Source organism: Cryptotermes secundus, unplaced genomic scaffold (genome assembly GCF_002891405.2).
Source record: "Cryptotermes secundus unplaced genomic scaffold, Csec_1.0 scaffold65, whole genome shotgun sequence".
NCBI classification, from domain to species: Eukaryota; Metazoa; Arthropoda; class Insecta; order Blattodea; family Kalotermitidae; genus Cryptotermes; species Cryptotermes secundus.
In genome coordinates this window covers 27,335-54,085 of record NW_019731975.1, presented here as the reverse complement: position 1 = coordinate 54,085, position 26,751 = coordinate 27,335, and the positions used below count along the sequence as shown (strand labels likewise).

At 39.5% G+C, this 26,751-nt stretch overlaps 1 protein-coding gene across 1 annotated transcript in view; it reads left to right on the top strand.

The window, feature by feature from the left end:
• LOC111867352 (DNA repair endonuclease XPF) overlaps positions 1–26,751 on the top strand; it is a gene marked incomplete at its 3' end in the record, with an annotated part of 73,984 nt that overhangs the window by 22,186 nt on the left and 25,047 nt on the right. Inside the window, 2 exon segments of the mRNA XM_023857130.2 lie at positions 7,780–8,114; positions 18,046–18,225. Coding sequence (XP_023712898.2) covers positions 8,047–8,114; positions 18,046–18,225 — 248 coding nt within the window.

Here is a 26,751-nt window from a genome sequence, read left to right as displayed (position 1 = left end):
CAGATAAAGTCGTGTCTTATTTATACTCTGTTCTACTGACAACAGGCCAGCGAAAAATCTAACAATCTACAGCAAAACCATCAATTATTATGGGCGTTATAACATAGGTGTGCAGCTGAACGAAACATACACGTCGAACCCCCCCAGACGATTTAAATCCCTGACGAAACATACACGACGAACCACGGCAACGGGTTAAAGCTCAATGGGTAACCTGTTGAGAGCTTTGAAGAGATCCAGGCTGAATCACAGGATGTGGTAAAGATGCTGACACAAAATGTCTTCCAGCAGTGCTTCCGTTTATGGAAATCCTACTGGGATGAGTGTATTAATGCGGAGCAGGACTATCTTGAAGGAGATTGAGGCAAATAAAAATATTGATTAAGCAGTTAATCTTAGGCAGATGAATTTTGGCAGATTTTGGGTAGCACCTTGTAAACGTAAAATTGGATTAATTTCCAGTGTCAGAGCACAAAAAAGAAAGTAAGAACTTTGAAAAAATGTAAATTCAAGGGAACATGAAGAGTAGTTAAAACTTAACATTGCTTCTATGGGCTTTTGGCAAGACCAGTGAAAAAGTGCATAAAATAAGAACAAAGTAAATTCAGAAAGTGCAAAATAAAAGTTTCTTACCATTAGGAAGGAAATGATGCATTAAATTCAGATTGTAACATAGATGAGAGAAGAATACTGTAGAATGAATGTTTAAGAAGTAGGATGACAGTGTGGGCTGGATTTATCTTGTTGAGGATAGCGATCAACCGCAGGCTTTTATTAACTTGGTACTGGAACTGGTTTCCATATAAGGTGGGAAGTTGACTGTCATCAAGAATTACTTATGAGCAGACTCTGCCCGTACAGAACTGGAACATATTGTCACGTGTTGGGTGTATAACGCGACAGATAACTTCACGCCTTGTTGGTTATAGCGAATTTATTCCACTCGCTCTTACATTCACACTAATTACAATCTGACAATTACTGCCATTGGCAGTATCACAAATACTACACTGAAATGCTAGACTACAACTGAAAGGTTGACTGCCTGGCTAACTCGTAACTTGAGAACTTGTAACTGACTTCGGCGGCTGATACGCTTTAGACTGACTGCGGTGGCTGTGTATTTCCCTTATATAGTCGCAGCACTTGCCTGTTATGTAATCGGTACCACTGTTGTCTCACGCTGTGTTATGTCACTGTGCGTTGCGTGCCTCATCACAGTAGGAAGCAGTGCCACGTAGCCCAGGGGGGCTACGTCACCGTGGCCATAGCTGCCATGTCACTGCTAGGGGAGGGAGGGTTTGTCCTCCATTGCGCAACATGTCACACTGCTCCCTCCTTAAGGCTGTTCGTCCCGAATAGACTAACGTTGCACCGCCGTGCCTTTGTCTTTGGAGGCTGTTCTTGCAGCATCTTCTTTGTGTCCTGACTATTTTCCAGCCGTTACAACCACTCCCTTCTTAAGACCAAGCTCGTCTCGAGTGGTTCCCTTTTAACTTGCCAGAAGATCCAGTTGTATTACATTCATCCATCGTACAGTCACTCTTGCTCGGGAGGTCGGTACTTCTACGTTACCGGCTCCTCCCCGATCCGTTGTTTCTTTTTCCGCTTTGGAGGGGGTCGACCTCTCCATAAGGTCCATTCCTTGTTTTGTCGTAATCCGACAGAAGATCCGGCTATTTGCTTCGCGATCTTCCTGCCGACGATCCCGTAGAAAGTCGTCGTCTGAGTACTTCTCCCTCCTAGGTGCGATCGCTGTCCTGATCTACACCCTCTGATGGCATTCTTGGTTGGGTCCTTCAATTGGTTGCTGACTCGTAGTCGCAGTTTCAGACCTCTGTCCTTTATGCCAGTGTTGCATTGAGGATACTTCCAACATCTATTCTCTGTAATCTTCATTCCCATGGCGGGCACTTCTTTCCGCTGTTCACAATTTCGGTCAAATATTTCCTGAAGATGTTTCTCTTGAGCCATGCCACTGTTGCACGGCGGGACACCTTCCTGCAGGCGGCGGCCAACTTCATCTGGGGTCCGCGACTTTCCCGTGTCGGATTCTTCATGTTTCGCTGATGTCGGTCCCTGCGCCTCTTCTTCTTCGGTTGTCCGACCGGCATTACTTCGGCGTCTTCTGCGGGTACCTCTCGTTGTTTTGCCCCCTCAGGTTTCTTGTTCACTGAGGCCGTCTCTTTTTCTTCTGGACGTGCCTCCGTTTCTCGGCAGGCCATCGTCTCTCCGACCGGTATCACTATGGGGACCTCTTCTTGTTGTGCCGCCGCGGGTTTCGTGTTCACTGAGGCCGGCTTTTCCTCTTCTTGAGACGCCTTTGTCGTTTCTCGGCAGGCTATCGTCTTTCCCTCTATTTCGAGTTTAAATGCGGACACCATCTCTATGTGGCTAGTGCCCATATTTTGTCGCATGGCTTCCGTCCTTGCTTGGATGGCTCTCGTTTCTGCTCGGAAGGCTTCTCTTTCTGCAGCAATCTCTTCTCGCCACGCCTGTCTGTCAGCCTCCCATCTTGCCATGAAATCCTTATGGTCTTTCCTCCTATTGGCCTCCAATTCTTCCAGCATTTCAAGTATTAGTTGAAAGTCTTGCTCCTCCATTTTTTTATGCAATACTTCTTCCTGGATTGAGGCATGTTTAAGGTTGTATACCAATTCTGACGGTCATGTGTGTAAGTTCGATCCCACTTCTGACACCAAATTGTCACGTGTTGGGTGTATAACGTGACAGATAACTTCACGCCTTGTTGGTTATAGCGAATTTATTCCACTCGCTCTTACATTCACACTAATTACAATCTGACAATTACTGCCATTGGCAGTAACACAAATACTACACTGCAAATGCTAGACTACAACTGAAAGGTTGACTGCCTGGCTAACTCGTAACTTGAGAACTTGTAACTGACTTCGGTGGCTGATACGCTTTAGACTGACTGCGGCGGCTGTGTATTTCCCTTATATAGTCGCAGCACTTGCCTGTTATGTAATCGGTACCACTGTTGTCTCACGCTGTGTTATGTCACTGTGCGTTGCGTGCCTCATCACAGTAGGAAGCAGTGCCACGTAGCCCAGGGGGGCTACGTCACCGTGGCCATAGCTGCCATGTCACTGCTAGGGGAGGGAGGGTTTGTCCTCCATTGCGCAACATGTCACAATATGAAACTCATTTTCATACTGTAACTGTGTGTGTATGCACATGAGCAGTGAAATAAAGCACAGCATGGAATCTGTTTGTAAAAACACGCAATTAATGTTGGCAATATGCAAATATTGTGGTAAACCTCAACTAAAATTTGGCAAATTTGTGTACAGTCTGATTGTTGGTTGCATTTTCTTTCATCTCTAGCAACCAGAAAAAAGTGATACACAACAGAAGAGTTCAAAAAGGAAGCGTAGAACTCATCATCCATTGGATCAAATATGGAGGTAATACTTTTTTAAGATTATAGAATCATTTTGCCCTTTTCAGCAGTACATCAAGTGGTGGATATCAAATTTGAGCTTCTGTACTTGTGAAACTTTCACATTTTATGAAAGGCACTTCCATCAGTTTGCAGTTGGAAGTGGCAGCCTTCCCTCAGATTGTAGATCCCAGAATATTCATAATCAGTCCCTCTGCAAATACATTGTTATGGCTCTGTTAGTAACACCCACAAGGATTGTGATAATCATAACAGTAATGATGATCCAGGTTTCCAGTTGTGAATTAGCTGAAGGGTGATTAAGAGAGAAATGGTGGTTGTTGTACAGAAAGTAATAATGCACACAATAACCATAGAGTTGAATCTGATTCATTATATCCCCCTGTTTACATTCTTATTACATTAAGGATAAACAAGCAAGATTGCTCCCCAATCAAAGTGCTTCCTGACTTTTGCTCTGAGTAATAGTTTTATGTTGAATTCTGTTTAATCATTTGTACATTACAGAATGTATGCACAAGGACATTAGAGACTTATATAGAGGAATAAATGAATTTAAGAAGGGTTACCAATCTAGAACTAGCTAGGTAAAGGATTAGAACAGTGATCTGCATGAAGCTTCCAACAACATTGTGAATAGGTGGAAGAATTACGTCCCTCAGCCAATGAATGAATATATGGGTTAGTGATGTTGGGCAGATGGAAAATATACATTTGAGCCATAAGTACCCAAGCCTAGTCCATTTTAGGTTCAAGTTTCTGTTGCAAAATTGAAAAGGTATAAGTCACCAGGTACTTATCAAATGCCAGAAGAACTAATTCAAACAGGAGGTGAAACATTACAGTCTGAGGTCAAGAAACTCATTAGTTCTATCTGGAACAAGGAAGAATTGCCTGTGCAATGGAAGGAGTCTATTATTTCACCAGTTTACAAGAAGGGTGATAAAACTGACTTCAGTAATTATTGAGGCGTGTCACTGTTATCGACTTATACAAATGTTATCCAATAACATTCTCCCAAGTTTAAGCCCACATGTATACAAAACTAACTAACTGATCTGCATAAGTAACATCTTTAGGAAGATAACAGTATGCATGCTAGGGGCCGAAACTTGAAATGTGAATTTTCTTGAAACTGGCTTTATCAGTGAGATGGATTTCATTGTTGTTTGGTGTTCAGCAACCAAGAATGGTCTACTGAGTAATAGCTTCATTTTCAAGGTATACTAGGTGGCATGTGCAATGTCTGCACCAATTCTTTCATTGGAATGAACTTGAACCTGTCTTTTCCATTGGTTGATGGGTGAATGGGTATTACCTTATGATACCGGTCACTGTACATTTTAAGTTTTTTTTGCTGCAGTTACTCCATGGATCAGAACGGTTCTCTCTGGCTTTTGTGGACTAACTGTTTAAGTTTGTTCCAAACATGGTAATCTGATGGATTTTTATGTGAAGAATTTGGTGTCCATTCTGTGGATTTGAGACGTTCAGATGTTAGTGTAATCCAGCACTTCTAAAGAATTGTTTGTTGGAAAGATTTTTCTTTGTAATGAATCAACCAGATTGAATAAATACAGATAAATACACGTACATAGGTCTGTTGTACACAACCTATATGAATTTCACTGAAACCTATTGAGCTCCTCACTTTTGCTATGTTTTAGGAATAACTTTTTTTGCACTGTGCAGTATACTGAGTGTATAGAACTCATTCAAGATCTCTCTTCACAACTATGAGATCATATGTGATCAAAATTTGAAGCATGGCCTACTACATGAAAGACATTTTATTAGTTGTTTGTATGCAAAGGCTGTATGATGTTACATTGTGTTTTATACAGGTGACCCAGTATTGTTTGTGTAGGAGCTATATTGAGGACAAGAATGCATACAGGATTTTGACTGTGGAACTTGTTTGATAATTTGCACTTAGATGATAGAAGGAGATGGAAGGAAAGCTTTGTGATGGATGTTACGTTATGAGGATGAGATGGATGAAGGAGTGTATTGAATGGCAGGCTTTGAAGTTCTTAGCACTGAATCTGTTGGATTATGCTGTATTTTATTCATGCATGGAAGATCTTACCACTGGATATGAAGGGTGTGAAGCAGAGCAGATATTCAGGATTGCTTTCGGGACTTTGTCTATCTTCTTGCATTATGAAAAATGCATTTTGGAAACTGGATCTATTTCCATCCTTAGGTGAAAGGGCTGGAAGACACCTCCTCACTTGTGTCCATTGGAAAGGGCTGATCTCAATCATTGGACAACCTGACAGTTAACTACACCTGGTATCATATTGTGTCAACAGGGTATAACAAGACAACAGACAGTAAAAATGTGGGAATTGCTATGAGGACCTAAAACTCAGAGAATTTACAAATAATGCAGAAACACTGGTGCAGAAGAAAACTGAAACTTGCATGCTGTACAACGCCCACCTACCACTAGCATACAAAATATAACCCCCAAATGCAGATCATAGAGATATGCATGAAGAGCCTAGTAAACTCTGCTGGCATCCCTGTAAGTTATTCGTCTCTTTGCTGTTAGGGGAATCCATATGGGAGGTATTTCCATACTAGGTTGACTGATGGGATGTGTCAGATATGTCATGTGCTGTTGGTTTCAGTTTGCAAAATCCCTGACTTCATTCTTGTCTACCCTGTGACCTTAATAACCATGTTGGGCCAGTTTTGATTTTTCTAGTCTCTTTGAGACTGTGCTTATGTTCCTGGTGATCTGCATGTCCTTGTGAACATAGCTTCTCCACGTTCACACAGGAGCTTTAGATGCAGTATGTTGTCTGCTGCAGATTTATTTTTGGTCGTGTTCTTACAAGCAAGCCTGTATAATTATGTTTGTTTAGAAGACTTGTAACAATTACATTTATATTTGAGATTCTCATAAGTGCCCTATGCAAAAAAAAAACCCATAAAACCAAAAGGCCTTTTCTTGTTTTCTGGATGACTGCTTTTCCTTGTGCTATTAAGATCTGAGCCAGTGAACTGTTGGGGCTAAGCACTGAGCTGCTGTACACGCCTCAGCTGCCATTTTCCTTTATCAGCTTTTGTTGATGTTAGTATGTGGCTGTAGCATATAGGTGTAGAAGAAATTATTGAAAACNATCATGAACTTAAATCAGTGCAACAGGACGCTAAAATATAACAAAGTCAGTTATTTTTGTCACTTGTACTAAAACGTTCTGAAATGGTATGATTTAAATTTGTAAAGTTGTCTGTTCATTGATTGTCAGTAACTATTAAGTACTGACTCTTAACTAACCAGTTAGAAAATAAATATTATTTCAAGGCTACTAGTGTGCACAAAAGTATTTTCAAGAGTTGAAGTTGTTTCATTATAATAGCAATGAGTAGACAGGGATAAAGGTGATTGGTTACTATAGGATTCTGATGATGGTGTATAATGCATAGAGATATTGGGTTTTCGGACTTTACCCATCGTCCTGGTTTTAAGATAACTAAGAAAAACATGACATGACATGGCCGCCGCAGTGGGAAGCCAGCGACTAACCGCTTTAGCTATGGCGCGACCTTGAGTGCTATCATAGTAGAATATTTATATGCAGCCACAATGTCTGGGGTCTTAAAATGTCAGACCCACCTGCACACTCTACACAGGAAGTCATTTAAAAATGTGAAAAGTGTAATTGGCATATCTACTGCAGTTCATACTTCCTGTAACACACATGGGGTGGGTCTAACTGCTGGCCCTTGCAGTGTGACCTTTAGTGATCTTTTGCACATTACTTCCTGTGATACAAATACTATTGTGTTATTACTTACATCAGGGAAATATTCATCACTACGTATTTTAATAATTTTCATTTGTAAATACCTAGGCTATAATAACAATGTGAAATGCTTCTATACAAAGTAACAGTTTGCTCTTTAATGTAAATATCTTAGGATATTTGTCTACAAAATTTATTTCATTTTTAAACAAAAACCCAATGTTAGGAATCTTAATAATGGCATATATTTGAGGGCTAGGATGCAACATGTCATGCTCAGAGGTGGTTGGCCCCCACACTTGGGGTTGAGCCAGTCTCTAACAGAAATAAATACCAGGAATCTTCCTGGGGGTAAAGGGCAGTGGACACACAAGGGTGACAACCTCACCGCCATTTATGAGCCAATTGTCTAGAAAATGTGGAAGCCTCGATGTCTCACAACCCTCTGGGCCTGTTACTCTAACATTGTGTTCTTGTTTAAAAAAATACCATGTACTACTGCTGCTGCTGCTACTACTACTACTACTACTACTACTACTACTACTACTACTGCTGTTATTATTTATTTATACATCTTTTATTTATTTTTGGCAGGATGCTGAGAAGGAGTCTTTCATCTGGAATCTGATATGGTCCTTCTTCGATATTTTGGTGGAAGTGGTGTTTTTGTGACAGTATATAAGGATATTTCGTTTCTTTCTGTTAATGGTACTTCCAGTTTGGGTTGTGTGAATATTTCACTAAATACATTTGTGTGTTGTAACTTAGGACTTGTGTATGTTTGTAAATTGAATGTTTTTGTAAACAGTTAAAAATATTCAGCCTTAATATAAAAGAGAAATTCAAAATACTTTTGCTGAAATGCTGGAATATGAGAATCAAATGTTTCTGGATGTGCTTCATGAAGATGGACTTCTGGTTGCTGCTAAGTAAGTATTCATCTTAAATTGTCCTCCTTAATGAATGTTTAAATGCTTGACTGCTGATATCTGTGAAACTTTGGTAAATCACATCAATCATGAAAAAAAAACTGTGGCTTTAGTCCACAAGCGAACTATACCGACCGAGCAATCACTGCTTTTCGACGAAGTTAGTGCCAACTTTAGCAGATAGAGGGTGATAGCGCAACGAATCCCCACAGCCGTTAATATCGGTTTTCTAGATGGATGTATTCTTAAAAATATAAGTGCTAGGGCAGTCTGCATTGAGTTTCAAAGTGAAAGAAAAAGGGCATGGATCAAGCATGATATCAGGCATTTCTCACATATATATATAAATATATCAGACCTGCTGAATGCTTTTCTGTACTCAGACCTAACACGAAATCATCATAACACTAGCAAATAAATATATTTTCACTAAAACACATGCTGTTCTGTTGAGTATGCCATCTGGATCATTGCTGCTTTACAATGTTGCAACCAGGACTGTCAAATTCTCTCGACACTACTGAATTCAAGAGATATCAAATGCACTTATATTTGTTAGCTAATTATATGCATTTAAAATTAGATCATCTTTTTAGAAATACCCTGTAGAAGTACAGTGATATTGGTAATGATAATATAATATATTTTATAATGGTAAGTGTATGCCTCTTACAGGACTTCCTGAAAAGGCTCTCCAGTTTTAATTGCATATTACCAAGCAAATGTCACTGCAGTTTGTGTCTCTGAGTTCGGTAGTGTTTGTGGAATATACTGCCACTGGTGGTAACATCTTGAAGCTCAGGTGATCAAGATGGCATACTCAGTAGAACTGCATTTGTTTTTAGTGAAAAGATTACTAGCATTATGAAGATTCAGCATGAATCCTGAGTGAAATCGGAGTGCAGGAAAGAACCAAACAAGTCTGCAATACACTACAAGTCTGACAAAACTTGGAGTGTGATTGATAGCAGGAAAGGTGCTGTTGATAGGAATGTTTGTGCAGGCCAGTGAACACCTATTAACATATTGGAGACACCATTACACCCAGAGAAATGCTTAGTATGTTTCTGCTCTGCCAACAAATTATATTTTTGGGCCAAGTCTTTTTGTCTATACTGTGACTTCTGATTATTATCTCCATGCCCTTGAAGAATAATTTCTTTACTTTCTTCAGGGAATGGGTTTCAGTTTCAAAGAAACTTTTTTCATGGGACTGGAACTCAGCCACACATTCCAAATGTAGTCTTCAGTGTGATCATTGAGCATTTTAGCAGAGTTGTTGAGCTGTTTAGATACAGTTGGCTCTGGCACCTTACCATTCAGAACTTAACCCATGTGATTATTTCTTATGGGCCTTTCTGAAAGATGCAGTTTACAAAAATAATCCACACATAGTTGAAGGACTTAAACAAGAGATTTGGCAGCAGTGATCAGCATCGGTGAACAAACTCTAGCTGCAGTTCTGTGAAGTTTCCAAGGTCAGCTGCAGATAGTCATTCACGCTGATGGGGCATGTACTGAAAATGCGGTTAGGTGATAGTCTCCCAAGGCTGCTGAACTCAGGAACTCCAAATATTCTGATATTTCATATGTTGTTAGGTAATTATATGCAGTTGAAACTGGAGGATCTTTTTTAGATGATACTTCCTATGTTAGGCAATTAAATGCAGGCAAAACCAAAAGATATTTTTAGAAAGAACCTGTAAATACAGAATTAAGCTTTAAACAGCTCACAAAATATGCTCTGATGCATTAAACAGAGACAGTATAAATTAATCAAACTAATGTTCATATATTTCCATGTTAAAATGCTGTGAAGAACATTTATATTTTCCTGTAGAGCAAAAGTATGCTGTAAGATTCTCCTGCGCTCTTTTAGCTTCAAGGGGGATCTGCATTATTTTGCGGTATAGATGATGAAAGGTTCAGATCAAAAATGAATATTGTCATGATTTCTAATTACTGAAGGGCCATTCTTCTGAGGAATTTTAAAAGTCACTGGATGTTCTCCTTTAAAAGTAATAATTGAACATTTTAGCAAAGTTTTATACCTATTTAACATGCAACTATGAAATGGTTAAATTAGAATATGTTATTTACATAGACTACTGAAAAGTAAGATGAATTTTCCTTGGTAGAGTTCAATAGCTACTTGTGTCTCCTACTGTATATGTTGTTGTGCCTAATTGTCCAGTTTCCATTTCTACTTATTCCCATTGAATTATATGAGTCACAATGGAATTTTAATATTAGAGCAAACATTTTCATATTCCTTCTCACTTTTCATAGAACATAATTGCAGTATGTTTCTAGAGGGATATAGACTGTATTATAAGGTGTGACAATTTAATTACCGGAAGGGCCGCAATGTGTCACTTTGTTGTTGAGTCAGGAAAACTCATGTACCCAAGCATGTTTGGACATGTTCCAGCTTGCGTTTACATGAGCCGCAGACCAAATGAGTTGTTCATTCCCAAGCATCAGAAGAAGTAGTGCGTGTCAGTTGTATACTGTTGGTGGAAAAATGAGTGACAAGAATCTGGAGCAGTGGATAAACATCAAGTTTTGTGTGAAGATTGGTGAAAGTGTTAGTGAAACGTTAGCCCTATTAACAGTGGCTTATGGTGAATACGCTATAAAGAAATCAAGTGTTTTGAATGGCATAGGTAGGTCAAGGAAGGTTGAGAATATGTGCAAGGTGACCCAAGAAGTTGGTAGCTAAAAACACAAAGGACAGATGCAAATGTGGACGGAGAGCGAACCTTGGTGCGGTCAGGTTGAAGATTTAGTGTAAAACCAACAGCAGAAGAACTGAATATGAATAGGGAAACAGAGTGACAGATTATTAGGGGAGATTTGGGAATGAGAAAAATTCTTGCAAAGATGGTGTCTGTAATCTTGACAGATGACCAGAAACAGCATCAACTTCACATTTCATCTGATCTTTCACACAATGCAGAGATATTTGATAGTGTCATTACTGGAGATGAAACATGGTGTTTTCAATATGACCCAGAAACAAAACTCAAGAGCATGCAGTGGAAAACATAGAAATTTTCTTGGCCAAAAAAAAAAACATGTCTCACTCACAGTTCAAGACCATGCTTGTGTGGTTCTTTGATCACAAGGAGATAGTTCACTATGAATTCACTGCGCAAGGACAAATGGTGAATCAGCAGTGTTATTTGGAAGTGCTGATGAGGCTATGGGAATCTGTTCGGAGGAAAAGACCCGAACTTTGGCCTGACAAATGGATTTTCTAATGTGACACTGCCCCTGCGCATGATGCGTTAAGAATTCATGAGTTTCTGACTAAGAAATCCATTACAAAAATGGACCATCCATCTTATTGACTTGACTTAACCCCCTGTGATTTTTGGCTCCTTCCAAAATTAAAAAGTGCCCTAAAGGGTCAAAGATTTGCTGACATTCCTGACATCCAGCACAATGTGACTTCACTGCGAAGTATTTCGGCAGCATTTCTAGCAGTGGCACCATCATCTCATGATTTTCATAGCTTCACAAGGAGAGTATTTCTAAGGTGACAGCAGCTGCTAATGCACAGGTAAGCATATTTTGCTTTCACGGAGCAATTCTGGAAATTAAATTGTTGCACCTTGTATATTGTCACATGTTTGTAATTAGATATGGGTTTTGGATTGATAATTGGATTTATTGAATGCTTATAACTCATAACTGAAAAGATTATGACACTCGCACTAATCTACACATTTTACAAATCACTGTAGCATACATAAAGTCTCAGTCTCTTGCTAGGTTGTAGACTTAATTGTGTGTTGCTAGGTTATGGCTGCTAATAACGGGATCCTTCGGCATTTATGCTCATGTCCTTGCTGGATGGTGGCTGGCTTGCAGCTTCTGACTTACTGAGTGACAGACCAACTGAGCAACCCTCACCAGCACAGTGATTTTTGGTTCTGTGTTATGGCCTAATTTTACTGTCTGATAGCTCTGGGAGCCTTCAGGGGCCTCTTGACTCTTGACTCAAGAGCCCTCTCAATGCCTAACTTCAAGTCAGGGTCGAAGTCATGTTATGACTAAGAGTCAAATGACCAGTCAGTCTTGATGTAAAACCCTATCTGAGTCCTAAGACCAGATTTTTGTTACTGTCAGACAGCTGAGGTTTTGTCCATGTCCAGTTATATAGTCTTGTGATGGACAACACATAAAACATTGTTTCCAACAGTTCTTCTATTGTTGCCTTCAAATCCATGGCAATGGACGTGTGTTATCAACCTGTTACCTAGCAGTGAATGAGTTCACAGCTAGGCAACGGCTATCAAATCATTTATGCAGCAGAGAGTCACACACAACAATACAGGAGCTGTGGCAAACAGTGTTTTGTATGTGGTCCATGCCAGGCTTATGTAATGAGGACAGCTGGACAAGCTAGAGAGCAAACAGTTGTGGCTAGGTAGTCATGAGTTGCATTTGAGAATTAGTCGTGAGATGGTAGCCAGCCGTCAATGACGTCAGCTTGGAAGCAGATGAATACCCATTTCTGGGAGCCATTACCTAGCAAAAGGTGTCTCTTCTGACTTTCATGTCACAATATATTAACCAGTCAAGTGGTTCCTTTCCATGTTCTTTTCTCTCCCGCAGTGGCACATTAAATTCCCCTGGACATTTAGATTTGTCACTGCAGCATTTCAGTTTATAATTTTTGCTTCCTTTTTAAAATGCAATATCTCAATCTTGTGTCATGAAATTATGGAACAAAAAGCCTCCAAAAGACCAATTATCAGTCTTCTCATACCTATATTTTCATTTCTGTAGCCATTACATTAAAGTTTATATATAATATACTTAGTATAATATGTACTTATAATAGTAAAATTCTGCACTTTGGGCTTTATTTAAAAAATCCGCCACTGTTGCCACTGACTTTCACATCCACTCAGACTACGTGATCTCATACATATGCCTGAAACATTCACATTCAGTATACATGGTCTCGACCAGTGTATGTTTTTTATAGATGAAACACAATTATAGTAATCCACTGACAAGTCTGTCTTGTAAAAACATGCACTCCCATCTTGGCTTATTGTGACAGTGTGGGTCCCTTATTGATAAACAAAGTTTCTTATTGCCATGTGGGCAAGCTCAATGGTAGTTTGGATGAATGAGCTGAACTGTTCTTCCAAACATCACTGCAAAATCGTTATCTTTTGTGGACTATGAAATAATCATTAAAACGGTTATACCACTGGAAACACGAACTCAAGTGGCAGATACTGTGAATACTTTAGAATTATGTAGTTTTCAATACCAGCCCAGTGATGGGTCATAGATTTTAGTTTTAGATAAGGTGTGTTTTCTAAAAATTTTGGGCATATCAGTTTGTTTCTCTGGCCATTACTTACACGGTATTTGGCATAAAAAGCAATGGAAAATGTTCCAGGAGATTACCAGCAGTTATAAATCAACATTTATGCCAGGCTTGCCAATAATTAAAAAATGTGGTCACTCAGCAGCTGAATTTGTCCATAAATTATGTTGCATGCTACTGCTGTCACTGACATTTTCTGCTTCATCAGAGCTGGCATTTTGTTCACCACCTAATAAAATTTTCACATTTATTTCACTATCACTACTATATCCACTCTGTGAAATATCAATGTATTCATTCTCTTGTAAGAGTTCATAAAACACCTCCTCACACACATCTTGTTAGGACTTGCCATAATGTTTAGTCGAAAGTATTCGAACCCAGAACAGCCGTCAAAGAATCAGCTACTTCCTGTCACACTCTGAAGTAGCTGGAACATCTTGCAAGTACAACATACAAGTTTCCATTGCTGACTGGCCTTATAGTATGTACAGTGGGATAGTTAGAAACGTATGACATCTATAGATGTCATGACCACTACAATATACAGTACCACATGACATCTGTGGACATCATAACCACTTAACTGGTTTAAGTTTTACTCCCCCCTCCCTTACACCCACTTTCCTTTGGGCTATGCTGGCCAAAGTTCACATCTGTCCTTAATATAATTCCGTGCACAATATGTTTATTAGTATTTATCGTATGAACCCATGATTTTGACTTCTTGTACATTTCTGTTGGTAAGCCATTCATTTCAGTTTTCATGTCATACCATCCTACATCAAAAAGTATTGATCTTATATTGACGCAGGCATTACACTGTCAGTACAGGTATACACTTTGAAGCATTTAGTACAGCCTTGCTACTTGTGCCAGTGTAATACTATTTATAATGTTAACATGTGAATCCTCATTTAACATATAACTGTGACTGTTAACAGTTCCTAATCTGTTATCGCATTTAATGTCAAAATTATTTAATATGCTTAGCCCTCGAGTTAATTTTGTTACGTTTGATAGTAGTGATGTGGATTTATTGTACTGTTAAATGTTGAATGTTTCAGCTGCTTTGGCTATGTAGCAATGTATAAATGTATCATTTACCAGAGCAGACTTGTGGGTGACATTGTAACCTGATTCACAATGTGCAAAATTGTTTTGTGCTGTTGCTTGGCCAAAGCTTGAGATGGCATATTCGTGCACCTCCCTCTGGATGTTTCTCGAGTTTACAGTCCCCCCTCCATCAGCTTGTAGGATGTTTTCAGACTATCCAACTTGCACTGCTGACATGGTGTTTCCAGAATGAGTATGCCTGGATAAAAGTGTTGCAGAATTTGTGAATTGCACATTTTGGTTGAGTCTTGTTGTGAGCTAGAAGCAGCATACAACTTTCATGCAGAGAAACAGTGTGTGCTGTGGAAAGCAAGTAATGAGTTCTATGCTTGCAGTTTCAAGTCTTTTAATCAAGGAGACAGTGCAGTGGTAGACTAGACAACCTAACACCACAGTGGCTAAGTGATAACCAGACATAAACTGTTCTGAAGCAAGATGAATGTTGCAACACATCACATTCCATATCATAGGCTTGTCCAACGCATCGATCACGATCGACCGGTTGATCGTGGGACGATTTTTGGTCCATCTCATAGGCCTATAAGGAAATTATACTTGAAAAAAATGTAAATTTACTTGTAATATAATATGATTATATTCAGATTTTGAATGGAAAATACGCAATCTGATCATTAAAAAATGCAAACCTTTCACTGAAGGGGAATTTGTAAAATAGTGTTTTCCTCAAATAGCTGATAATCTTTTTGAAGGATTTAAAAATAAGAACGAGATCATAGCTACTATTCAAGATCTTCAATTATCAAGAAACACCACTGTGTGGCGAAGAGAAATGATGTGTGGGAACATAACTGCACAGTTGTTGAAAGATGTTTCCAGTTGTGTTGCTTTCTCCCTCCAACTGGATGAATCTACAGACATCAGAGAGACAGCCCAGTTACTAGTTTTATTCAGATGGTTTTTGAAGATTTCAGTGTCAAAGAACTACTTGGAATGATTTCTTTAAAAGGGAGAACTGCGGATCAGGATTTTGTTCATTGTCCAATTCTAAGACATAACTCAGTGTTCTGGGTAAATTACAATAGCAATTATGACAATACTCCTGAAGACATAAAACTAAGACCAACCACAAAATCAAAATTAAACCCATGAAACAAAAGCAGTAACATAAGTCCATAATTATATATAATGAACTTGCCTATTGCAAGTGTCATTCATGAAGTAAGCTGGGACCTACCTGTGACACAAAGGAATGGAAACAGAGGAAACCAGGTTCAACTAGATCGCTTTGTAACTTGGTGAGTGGAATCCATGTTCCTGGGTTGGCTAACCAGTTGTCATAAATGCCACCTGAGTTGACTCCTTGTAATTTCTGTACCTGGTATTTGTTTCAGTTGGCAGAAGTATTGCTTCATCCCAGCGTGTCCTGTGACCTTCATATGCATGCTGGGCTAGTGGAGTTTTATACCCTCTTTTAGGTTATGTCTGTATTCTTCGATCCACATGCCTAACCTTCCCCCCCTTTCACCAACCTAACTGATCATGCAAGGTATTATAATGCAGTTTGGTGTTTGTGGAAGGTGCACTTCTGGTCCAGTTCTCAGAAATGAATTTGTAAGGGTGTGTTTAGTTTAGAAGGTAATCCTAATGTTAGAATGATTACCCAGTCTCTTTGAATTTTGAGAGACTTATTCTCAATTTTTATGTGATGACTTACCCAGTTTTGTCTAGAACCAAGTTGATTGATTTAGAATCTCATGTTTGAGATTATTGGTTTCATGAGGCTGTTGCTGGCATAGGGTAGGGTGTGTACACTTCCTCTTTGGAAATGGGGTGGATAACTGGGAACTAACTTAAATTTAGGGTTAATATGGGATTGGTTTTCTGTAAACTTTGGTGGCCAGAACATCCAGAAAAAGAACTATGCTGCTTGAATTTGCTTCCATGGTAAACTGTATTACAGATGAGGGTGAAGAAACTGTTTAATCTGTCAGCTGTGTAACCAGACCAGAATTATATTATTCACATATTGAAGCCATAACAGTGGTTTAAATTTTGCCATATTCAGAGCCAGTTCTTCAAAAACGCTTCATAGAACTGTTGCTAACAACTGGATGCAGCTGTACCATTTGTTTGTTGCAAAAAGAACTTCTCATTCAGCTGAAAATAGGTGGTCCACAGACAAACTTCCAGTAATTCTGTGATGGCTTCTATTGGCAGACTTGATCGTTCCAAAAATGTATCATCATTGTGGAGCTTATTACTGATTACTTGTAATAATTCATCAATTGGTGCAGACTAACATCATGAGAGCTGATTGGGATAGTTAGTCATTGAAGATTTGCACCTTTCAGCAAGTATATAAAGTGGTCTGAATTTTTGGGAAATGATTCTGACTTACTGACCAGAGGGCTTGGTAACTTCAGAGAAACCTATCCAGGAGAGCTAATTGGATTCGTTGTTGGTCTTAAGTGGCTGTTTTTTTTTTTGGGGGGGTGTACATTCAGAAGGCCATATAAATGCGGGTTTGTTTTTGTTATATGGAGTCAGTTTGCATTTAAGGGCATTAGGAAGAAACCTTTCATCCTTCAAGTTTCTGGAATTTCCTCAACAGTAACTGTAGGGTCCTTACACAGAGATTTGTGAATGACTCCAACAAGGTGTGTAATTTATTTTTGTACTCAATTTCATATAACACTGCATTGCAATTAGTTATGTCTGCTTGTGCTGGCACTGGGCAAGATGAGAAATGCATACAGAATTGTAATGGCAAAACCTGAAGGGAAGATACCAGAAGACATTTGTGGTGGGAGAATAATATTAAAATGGATATTGATGGAATAAGGTGTGTGTGTGGACTGGATTAATCTGTCTGAAGACGAGGACCAATGATGGCCTGTTGTGAATGTAGTAATGAACCTTTGAGTTCCATGTAATGTTTTGAAATTCTTGATTAGCTGAGCAAATATGACATTGTCTTGTAAAGGACTCTGCTCCATGGAGTTTATCCTCATGGATCTGGCTGTCATCATATTTAAAGTGGCCAGTGTTCCATATAGTCAGCAAAATGTCATTTCATTTAAGTGTGAGGCTCTGAGTCTCACATTTATCAGTTTTTCTTTCATTGTTCAGACCCTTCCTGTTGTCCTTTGCCCCTCATTCATTGCACAAGCACAGATTCTAGATAATAACCAAGAAATTACTGTACAAAGTGAATGGAATAGAACACTAACAAGGAGGAGGAGTGAAGAAAATTGAAAATACAAGGATTGTTAGAGGGGAAATTTTTGTGTGTTTGGAATAACTCAGGTTTCTAGCAAACACATGTGAAAATAGTGTAGATGCAATGAATTGAAAGCTGTGTTTATGCAGAATTGATATCTATGATATGGTAAGCATACAGAACCCCCTAGTGTTGCATTCCATAAACTGTGGAATTGCAGTGAATTTTAGTTTTACAGTATTCTTTCATCTATAGTACCACACTTTTATTTTGGCGTGCAGGGGTCTAGGAATTGAGGCAGTCTTCCTTAATCTTCTGAAGGTGTACTGTGACCCTGGTAACCTGGTAATAGTTGTGGGTACTACAAGTAAAGAGGAGGAGTTCTATGTGGCACAGCTGGAAGCACAGGGAGTGAATCCATTGCCAAAAGTAATCACAACTGAATATGCTGCATCTGACAGGTAAAAAAATATTTCTATTACTTTCTTTAAACCTCTTCCAAAGAAAATATCATAAAGGCATAGTAGAATTCAGTATCAGTTTCCCCCCAAATGGCATTCCTAAATTGTTTATGGGTAGTAATTTAAATTAGTTTTGTTCAGTAGTCTTGATTATGTGAATTTCTGTTCAGTACAGATTGTTTCAGTTTCCTTTAAGTAATCAAAATAGAAAAGAGTCGGGATAGGTCAGTCAGCATAATGGTGGGCTAGAGGCTGCATGACAGGTTTAGTTACTGGCAGTGTCTAGACCGACTCTGGGGCTCACCCAGTCTCTTATCCAATGGGTACGGGAGGCTCTTTCCCTGGGGGTGAGTTGACAGGGCTCTGAAGCTGACCACTGATTTCCATCCACTGAGGCCAAAAAATGTGGTGCTATACCTCCACTCCCTTGTATGTCCTAATGGCATAGGTCTTAACTAATTAAGCACAGGGACAACTTTACCTTTTTAATAAAAATAAAATAAAAAATCGTTTTTGTTTTGCGCTGTTAAAACTTTCCTAACTTCATGTGATGAGTGATCAGTTTTATTGATGATGTATAATTTTTCTACACAAATTTAAAATGTTCCTGTACAAGTTTAAACTGTTGTCTGAAGAACTTGTGATGTTTTATTTTCAGTAAAATTGATAATACTTTCACATTCTGTCTACCCATTTGTATGAATGGAAGGTAATGAAATAGAGCAGTGTTATCCAAAGTTTGTTGACCACAAAATCCTTCTGCCTGTCAAAGGTGCCACAAGAAACAGAGGAAACATACTGAGAGTAAGAATGTGAACAGAACTCTGCAGTTTTGTAGTAACGTGAACATGTTTTGTTTTGTGATGTGTACAAAAAAGTGGAAGAAATTACATTTTTTTTTCACTAGGTCACCTCATAGTGAGAGGAATGTTAATGTTGTCTTGTAATTTACTCACAACACATTGTAATTTTAAGAGGGGCCTTCCTCCAAAATGTGTTATCCATCTAAAAGGCAGCGCAGTACCACAACTCAGAAGACAGTCTAGATATTGGGAATAATTCTAAAGAGACAGGCACTTCTGCATGATTTAGTATCCAGTCTATTAGAGTACTTCATATTCTGACAATGTGCCGTAGAAATTTGGTTTCACATAAAGTTGCATTAAGTGACAGAAATTAATCTTCTGTGCCTTTTAGTTATGTATTCAGCGAAGATCATTGTTGATTGGGTACAGAGTAAGTAATAGTACTGGGGTAGCATAGTTGGTATAGAGACTGCCTATGGGCTGGATGACTGAGGGGTCGGAGTTTGAGTCCCAGTAGACTCAAGAATTTTCTCTTTAAATCATCGAGTCCAGCTCTGGGGCTAACCCAACCTATCAAATGGGTACTTGGGGTTCTTTTTCCTGGGGGGTAAAGCAGCCAGGGCCTGAAGCTGACCACTCACCTCCAGCTAGTGCCGAGGTCAAGAAAATGTGGATCTGTACATCCACTCCCCTGTATGCCTTCATGGCGTAGTGCTCAATTCATAGAGCACAAGGACAACTTTACCTTTACCTTACTGTTATGTGATAAGTGACTAGATACAAGGTTGGGATTGGTAATTGGATTTATTGAACTCTTGAAACTCATAACCACGGTTAGCTATAAGAGTTTCATGGATCTACAGACATGACAAATCAATACAGCATGCACTAAGTCTTCTCAGTCTCTTGTGTCTTTGCCAGTTGTCTGGTAATGGCTTCCATGTTCAACGGTTTCTGTTCTTACTACCAGGTGGCTGTGTCACATCTCAACTGGGCATCGCCTGGTCATAGTCTTCTAACAAGGGCTATTTGCCATGCCCTTATGGCTTATGAGTTGCACTCCCTAACCACCATCTCAAGTTCCTTGACTCTCATAATTGCAAGTAAATATAGTACTTTCACTGATTCACACACACACACTCTCTCTCTCTTTCTCTACATCATGCACCAAGTCTTCTCACTCTTCTCTGTCTTCCCTAATTGTCACCGGGTAAGTGTTCCCAAAGCCATGGATTCCTCAGCTTCTGTGTTCTACAGCTCCAGTTCTCATTGGCTGGCGCCTTCTCACAACTCTTGATGTTTCTATGCAGTGCTTCCAATGATGGGAACTCCTGCATCTCCACCAGGGGGCAACTGTCTCAGACTGCCAGCCTCTGAACTCAACTAAATCTGCTATCACAGGTCTGGTGTCCTGTTGGCCCTCATGGTATAGCCTTGGGACAGATCACACAAAAAACAACCTTTCTTGCAGCACCTGACTGCACAGAAAACACCACTTCCAATAGTTCTTCCATTGTTGTGTGTAAGTGCAGCCAGTCATGTGACATCCACTGAGCAACAGATGTGTTTACAGAGCAATTTCCAACTAAAAGCCATCTCTTCTGTCTTCACGATTCCGGCCCTCAGTAGGCATGTGACAGTATTTTGACATGACACCCAAAAGCCAGAATAGTGAAGCCAGAGCTGTCCATTGCTTGACAACGTGTCAGTAAACTGTTTCCCATGGCAACAGACATGCACACAACAATAAAGGAACTGCTGAAGGCGGTGTTTCCTTTGTGACCCTTCCCAAAGTTTTATGGGGATTACCAGTGGGACCAGGATGGCATGGCATGGCATGGAGATGAAGAAGCCTAAAGGCTCCCAGAACTGTCAGGCAGTAAAATATGTCCATGAGTCCCACAGAGCTGGGAACCAATAATCACTGTGCTGGCTAGGGCTGGTAGCAAATTAGAAGTCGGTGACTTAATCCTTCCAACCGCACTCCAGCCCTAAGGTCAATCTTCCATAGGATAAAGGTTGGCCAATGCATAAGGCTGACCTCACCACCATCTCTGAGCTGATTGTCTAGAAAATGTGAAAGTCTCAACATCTCACAACAACACTGTGGTTCTCCATGGCCTCTTATGGGTGGGGGAGTGTAAGTCAGGCTGTCAGGATAGCATGATGAATGTCCTTTCACAACTCAGAGCTGTGAGACAGTGCAATATGATCTTGAGTCCTGCAGGACTTGGAACTAAGAATGACTGCTGGTGCAGACCAGCAGCAGTTTACTCTACCAGCCTACAGGATGACATGACTCAAGAGTCTTGAGATAGTAAGATATGGTCATGATTCCCACAGGACTCTGTACAAAGAATTACTGTGTTAGCAAGGTTCAGCATCAATTCAGTACCTCCTGTTTCTATGATGGGTGGCATTTTGACTTTGTGTGAAGTTAGAGACAGGTCCTGCAAGCTGCCCACTGTTCTGCTCACCAGGACATCTAAGAAAGGAAGTGCCATGTTCTGTTCCAATTCTGTAATTAAGTTTATGTTAGGGTAGATGCCGTTGAGATGGTGAAGGAGACCCTGATGTTCATACAACAAATGTCCACATGTCTGTATCATTGTGCTGTCTGCTTGGCTGCCAAAGCATATGACATGCAGTTCGAAAGATTCCATATAGGAGTAGATTGTTACAGAGGTAAGGGGGGATAGCATGATGACTCTATCTCCTTTCATCATAGAATGAGCTGCTGCGAATGTCATTTTGAGGGTCTGTCTGATGAAGAGTAGGTCTGTTTGTGAAAGTGCTGTGAAAAGAACTGCAACAGGTTCTCAGTTGACATGGTTGATACCCCAAAGGATTTCAGTAGTTTTAACTGCCAAGAAAGCTTCAGATCTTAATAGTCTCATAGTCTGGCATTGGCATGCATCTGGTTTCACTGTGTTGGACACGGATTGTGCACCTAGGAAATATTATTGCACAGAAAGAGAAATATTAATAATAATGAAATGCATAATAAAACTCATTGTTACTGAAAAGTGTTTACAGAAATTGTTTCTGATTCAGACAGAGTTGAAACTCTTCATACTCTGGTTTACACGGTACTGATATTGTCACATCTAGGTTACTGAACAGTTCAGATTGATTATTGAATTTATTGGATGCTTATTGTTCATATCTACAAATAATTACAACACTGTTCACTATTCTGCTCAATCTGTAAATATCTACATCACGTTCCAAGTCTTTCATTTTGCTATGTCTTCATATATGTGTTTTTTGGTAGCAGCTTCTAACAAGAGGGATTCTGTCTGCTGCCTCCATGCTGAAGAAATCGTGTCCTGAATGAACAACAATGAGCAGAGGAGAAATTTTCTGCTGGCCTTAGCCAGCACAGTTGATCTTGGTTTTGGGGCCTGTCTGGACCCCTCACCATGTTTATGTTCAATCCAGAACTATTTATGTGTCTTGAAATTGGGCCTAGTCTTCAAAAAGAGGAGGTGTCTGACTGCTATTTTTGACTACCCTCTACTGACAACTCCGGTGTGGTATGGTAATTTTCTGCTTATCTTTGCCAGCACAGTCATCCTTGAGTTTGATCACCGTCAGGACCCAGGATCAGATTTTTGTTCTTTTCAAGACAGATTATGTGGTTTGAAGTGGGACTTCCTCTTTGATGAGAGGGAGTATTGTGTTTTCTGTAACTACTCAAAACAGCAGTAATTTGCTGCTGGCCTTTCCCTGAGGGACTCTGCAACTCTGGTCTGGTCTGTTAATTTGCCACTGGCCTTCACCAGCACAGTCTTTCTTGGTTTCAGACTTCACGGGACCTATGAACATACTTTTCTCTCTCATCCCTGCTACTGTGTTGGTCAGTTGGGTAAATTGCTGCTGGGCTTCGTCAGCACAGCCAAATTTTGTATTGGCCCGGCGAAACCATTAAAGGTCTTTTTTTGTCCTCTTTCAAAAACTTGGGGAAGATTTAATAGCCAGTGGTGCCTCCAGCAGTTCGTCAAGTGTATTGGTTGCCCCAAGAACATGTTTACATAGCCGTTGTTTAGCAGTGGACATCTCCAGAGTGCTTTTCTGACTCACTGTTCCAGTTTTCAGGTGTCCTGTCACAATTTTATTTATTTTTTTACTGTTATGAGATTTAATTTATAAGCTTTTTAAGAATTGCACCGTAATGATGGGGCAAGGAACATTTGGAAATCTAAGTTCATGCTGTAGTACTAAAAGCATGCAAGAAAATTATCTTTATGCAGTTTTTGCATGAAATGCACGAAATAAATAAAGTAACATCATTATAGATTCAACAGATTAAATCCTCTGAAATGAGATTTGTAATATCACTGGCAGGCTATAGAGGAGTAAACAGTAACGAAGCATAGATATTACACAAGAACTGAAGATATTTAACATAGGAGCAAAAGCAGAAGACTTGAGACTCCAAAGAAAAAGTGTTGGCATCACATTTTAAGAATGGGCTGGTGTAGAAAGTCAAGAATTACCAACCAGATGGACTGAGAAGATTGTGGGAAGCTAATCTTGGAGACCAAGCAGGCTAATAAAAGCCTAACTTGAAGTAGATGATGATGATGATAAAGTAAAGAATAACAACAGAAGTATTTAGATTGTATTTCAGGGATGTCATATAATCAAATACCTCAGAAGTTTTTACTATCATCCTAAAGTAGGCCGCACCATAGCTCAAGCTGGCTTACCACTGCAGCGGCCCGGGTTCGATTCCGGGTCTGGTCAAGTGGGATTTGTGGTGGACAAAGTGGCGCTGGGACAGTTTTTCTCTGAGTACTTCGGTCTCCCCCGCCAATCTTCATTCCACCAATTGCTCCACAATCACCCTCACCTATCATCTTGGGCTGGTACAATAGGCTAGAAGTGGCCGCAGTACAAGGGACTTAGTCCCACCCCACTAGCAATAAAAAAAATCATCCTGAAGTAAGAAGAAGGAGAGATATCAGCCACCAAAGCGATGGAAAGTTCAATTCCTCTAACCCGAAGATGAATAGGCCAAAAGGCCTAAATCTTGCAGCTGAGGAAGGTGATTATAGATCCAGAAGCTGATGTGTTGCAGTCAGTTCCAATCCCTTCATATTTTCTTTAACCTCTGTAGAAGAAGGTAATGAATTGCCACTACTGCCCACCAAGAGGCTTGGTCTTCTTGTGGAGTTATAGTTCCATTCTTTCTTAACTTTTGGCTGTAGACAGAGTTAAGTAGTTTCTTGGCCCAGTTTAATCCCTGGGGAAAGAACCCGGGGTACCCACTGGATAGAAGGCTGGATGACCTTCCTATTGGTGCAGAAAAGAAATGGTGATAAACCATCCTGAATAGATAATGTGTCATAGAAGTGTTTACCCATGAAGACTTCATTACCGTAATATTCTAGCACAGTTTACTACAAATGTTGTTTAAATAAATTTTAATTAACCTCAGTGGTTTTACAGGTATACTAACTTCAGTGAGAATGTCTTAGGCCATCTTGATGTCTGTAAATATCTGATGTATTGTCCAGCTGTACTCCCATTTTATTTTCAGTGTCTGAAAAATGCAGATCATCTGTTCACTAATACAGATCATTATATTCCAGCATCCTGTTACATCGATGTATCACTCAATGCTTGTTTCCATCTCTAATGCGACATAAACTTTTATTTTAAAATATCATTACAATCACATTTAAATTTCCTAAAATGTCATTAAAATCACATTTTATTTTACTGTTGTGACAGGTTTTGGCCCTATAAGGCCATCCTCAGGCAAACCCCCGCACTGCATCAGCTTGTGTGTCAATATATTGTCATTGTTTGAGAACGTATGCCCACACTTTGCTCTGGTTACTTTCATATTGTGGTGTCCATGCTCTGTAGTGTGTAATATGTTTGTTAATTTACATTATATTGCATTAGAGACAAACAAGTGGAAAAGTTATCTGTTCTCTAGTTGATCTGTTATATCAAAATCCTCTCTGTTAATCTTAATTTTTTTTTGCTTAATAAAATTATGTATGAAATTGATAACTATAGTATTCCTAAGTAATTATAGTAGTACAGCCAGTTTTATGCTTGTCTAATAAGTGAGTAAAAAAATAAATTTCTCCAGTTACATTAGCTTTGCCATAATAGATCTGTGTAAGTAATATTCCATCCAATTCAGGTGTCCAAAATTCTAATGAATTCATTTTGAAAATTTGTGAACTCCAGTGGAATATAGTTTTCAATTTTTGTTTTATTTACTCTTCTACACAATCAGTATAGCTATAGTTGTGAGCAGTCACTGAAGTGTCTTGTCCCAAATATTTCGGAACAGTTTATAGGTTTTTTTTTTGCCATGGCTGAACCAAGTCTTTAAATAAAACTGTTTTATTTTCACTCCATACTTTTCATGTCTTTGTAGGATCTATATATTATATAATTACCTTCGAATTGAGTTGGTTGTCACAGTGTAATGCTCTTGACTTGGTGCTTGGTTTGAATCATTGCTCTTGTGGTTTCCTCAGTCCCATCAGAATAATGCTTGTGTGGTTCCTTGATTATGCCATGATTATACTTCCTTCCAGTTGAGATAGAAGTAAACACAGAGAAAACTAAGCATATGTCACTGTCTTGTCACCAGAATGCGGAGCAAAATCATGACATAAAGATAGGTAACAGATGTTTTGAAAATGTGACGCAATTCGGATATTTGGGAACGACTATAATCAGTCAAAACCTGATTCAGGAGGAAATTACAAGGAGAATGAATTCAGGTAATGCTTGCTACCATTCAGTCCAGAACCTTTTGTCTTCTCGTCTGCTGTCTAGAAACATAAAAATTAGAATATTCAAAACTATAATTTTGCCTGTGGTTCTGTATGGGTATGAAACTTGGTCTCTGACTTTGAGGGAGGAACATAGACTGGCGGTGTTTGAGAACAGTGTGCTGAGGAGAATATTTGGATCGAAAAGAGGAACTTCATAACTTGTACTCTTCTCCAAGTATAATTAGAATGATCAAGTCAAGGAGGATGAGATGGACAGGGCATGTAGCACAAATGAGAGAGAAGAGGACTGCATAGAGGACATTGGTGAGAAAGCCAGATGGAAAGAGACCAGTGGGAAGACCAGGGCATAGGTGGGTGGACAATAATAAAATGGATCTTAGAGAGATAGGATGGGATGGTATGGATTTGATTGATGTGGCTCGGGATAGGGACCAGTGGAAGGCTCTTGTGAACATGGTAATGAACCTTCAGGTTCCATAAAATGCAGAGAAGTTCTTCAGTAGCTGCGCAATTGGCGGCTTCTCAATAAGGCCTCAGCTCCATGAATGAATGAATATACTTCCTTCCAGATACCCTTCAGTTCATCCATCATTGCATCATTTGACACTGTATGGTCTAGCTATTAGCATAGTTGCCAGCATTGTGAAGCAGTTAAAAGTATTTTTTTTAACAAAAATAGAAAGTCTTATTATAATGCAGAAGTATTTAATTGTACCAATAATATTTAATATAAGAATGCATTGTGAATACAGTCCTCTAATGTTTAGTCTGCCTACTTCATCTTGAAGCTACATTTAATCTGTAACTGTACCTACTTAACTCTTTGACTGGCGCGGGCGTGTTTTAACGCCCGGACGATGCCAGCCGTTCCCTGGCGTTGGCGTGTTTTAACGCTTTGACAATCTCGTCCCTTCTTTGCTCTCTTGGCACTCATCAACCAAAGACATATT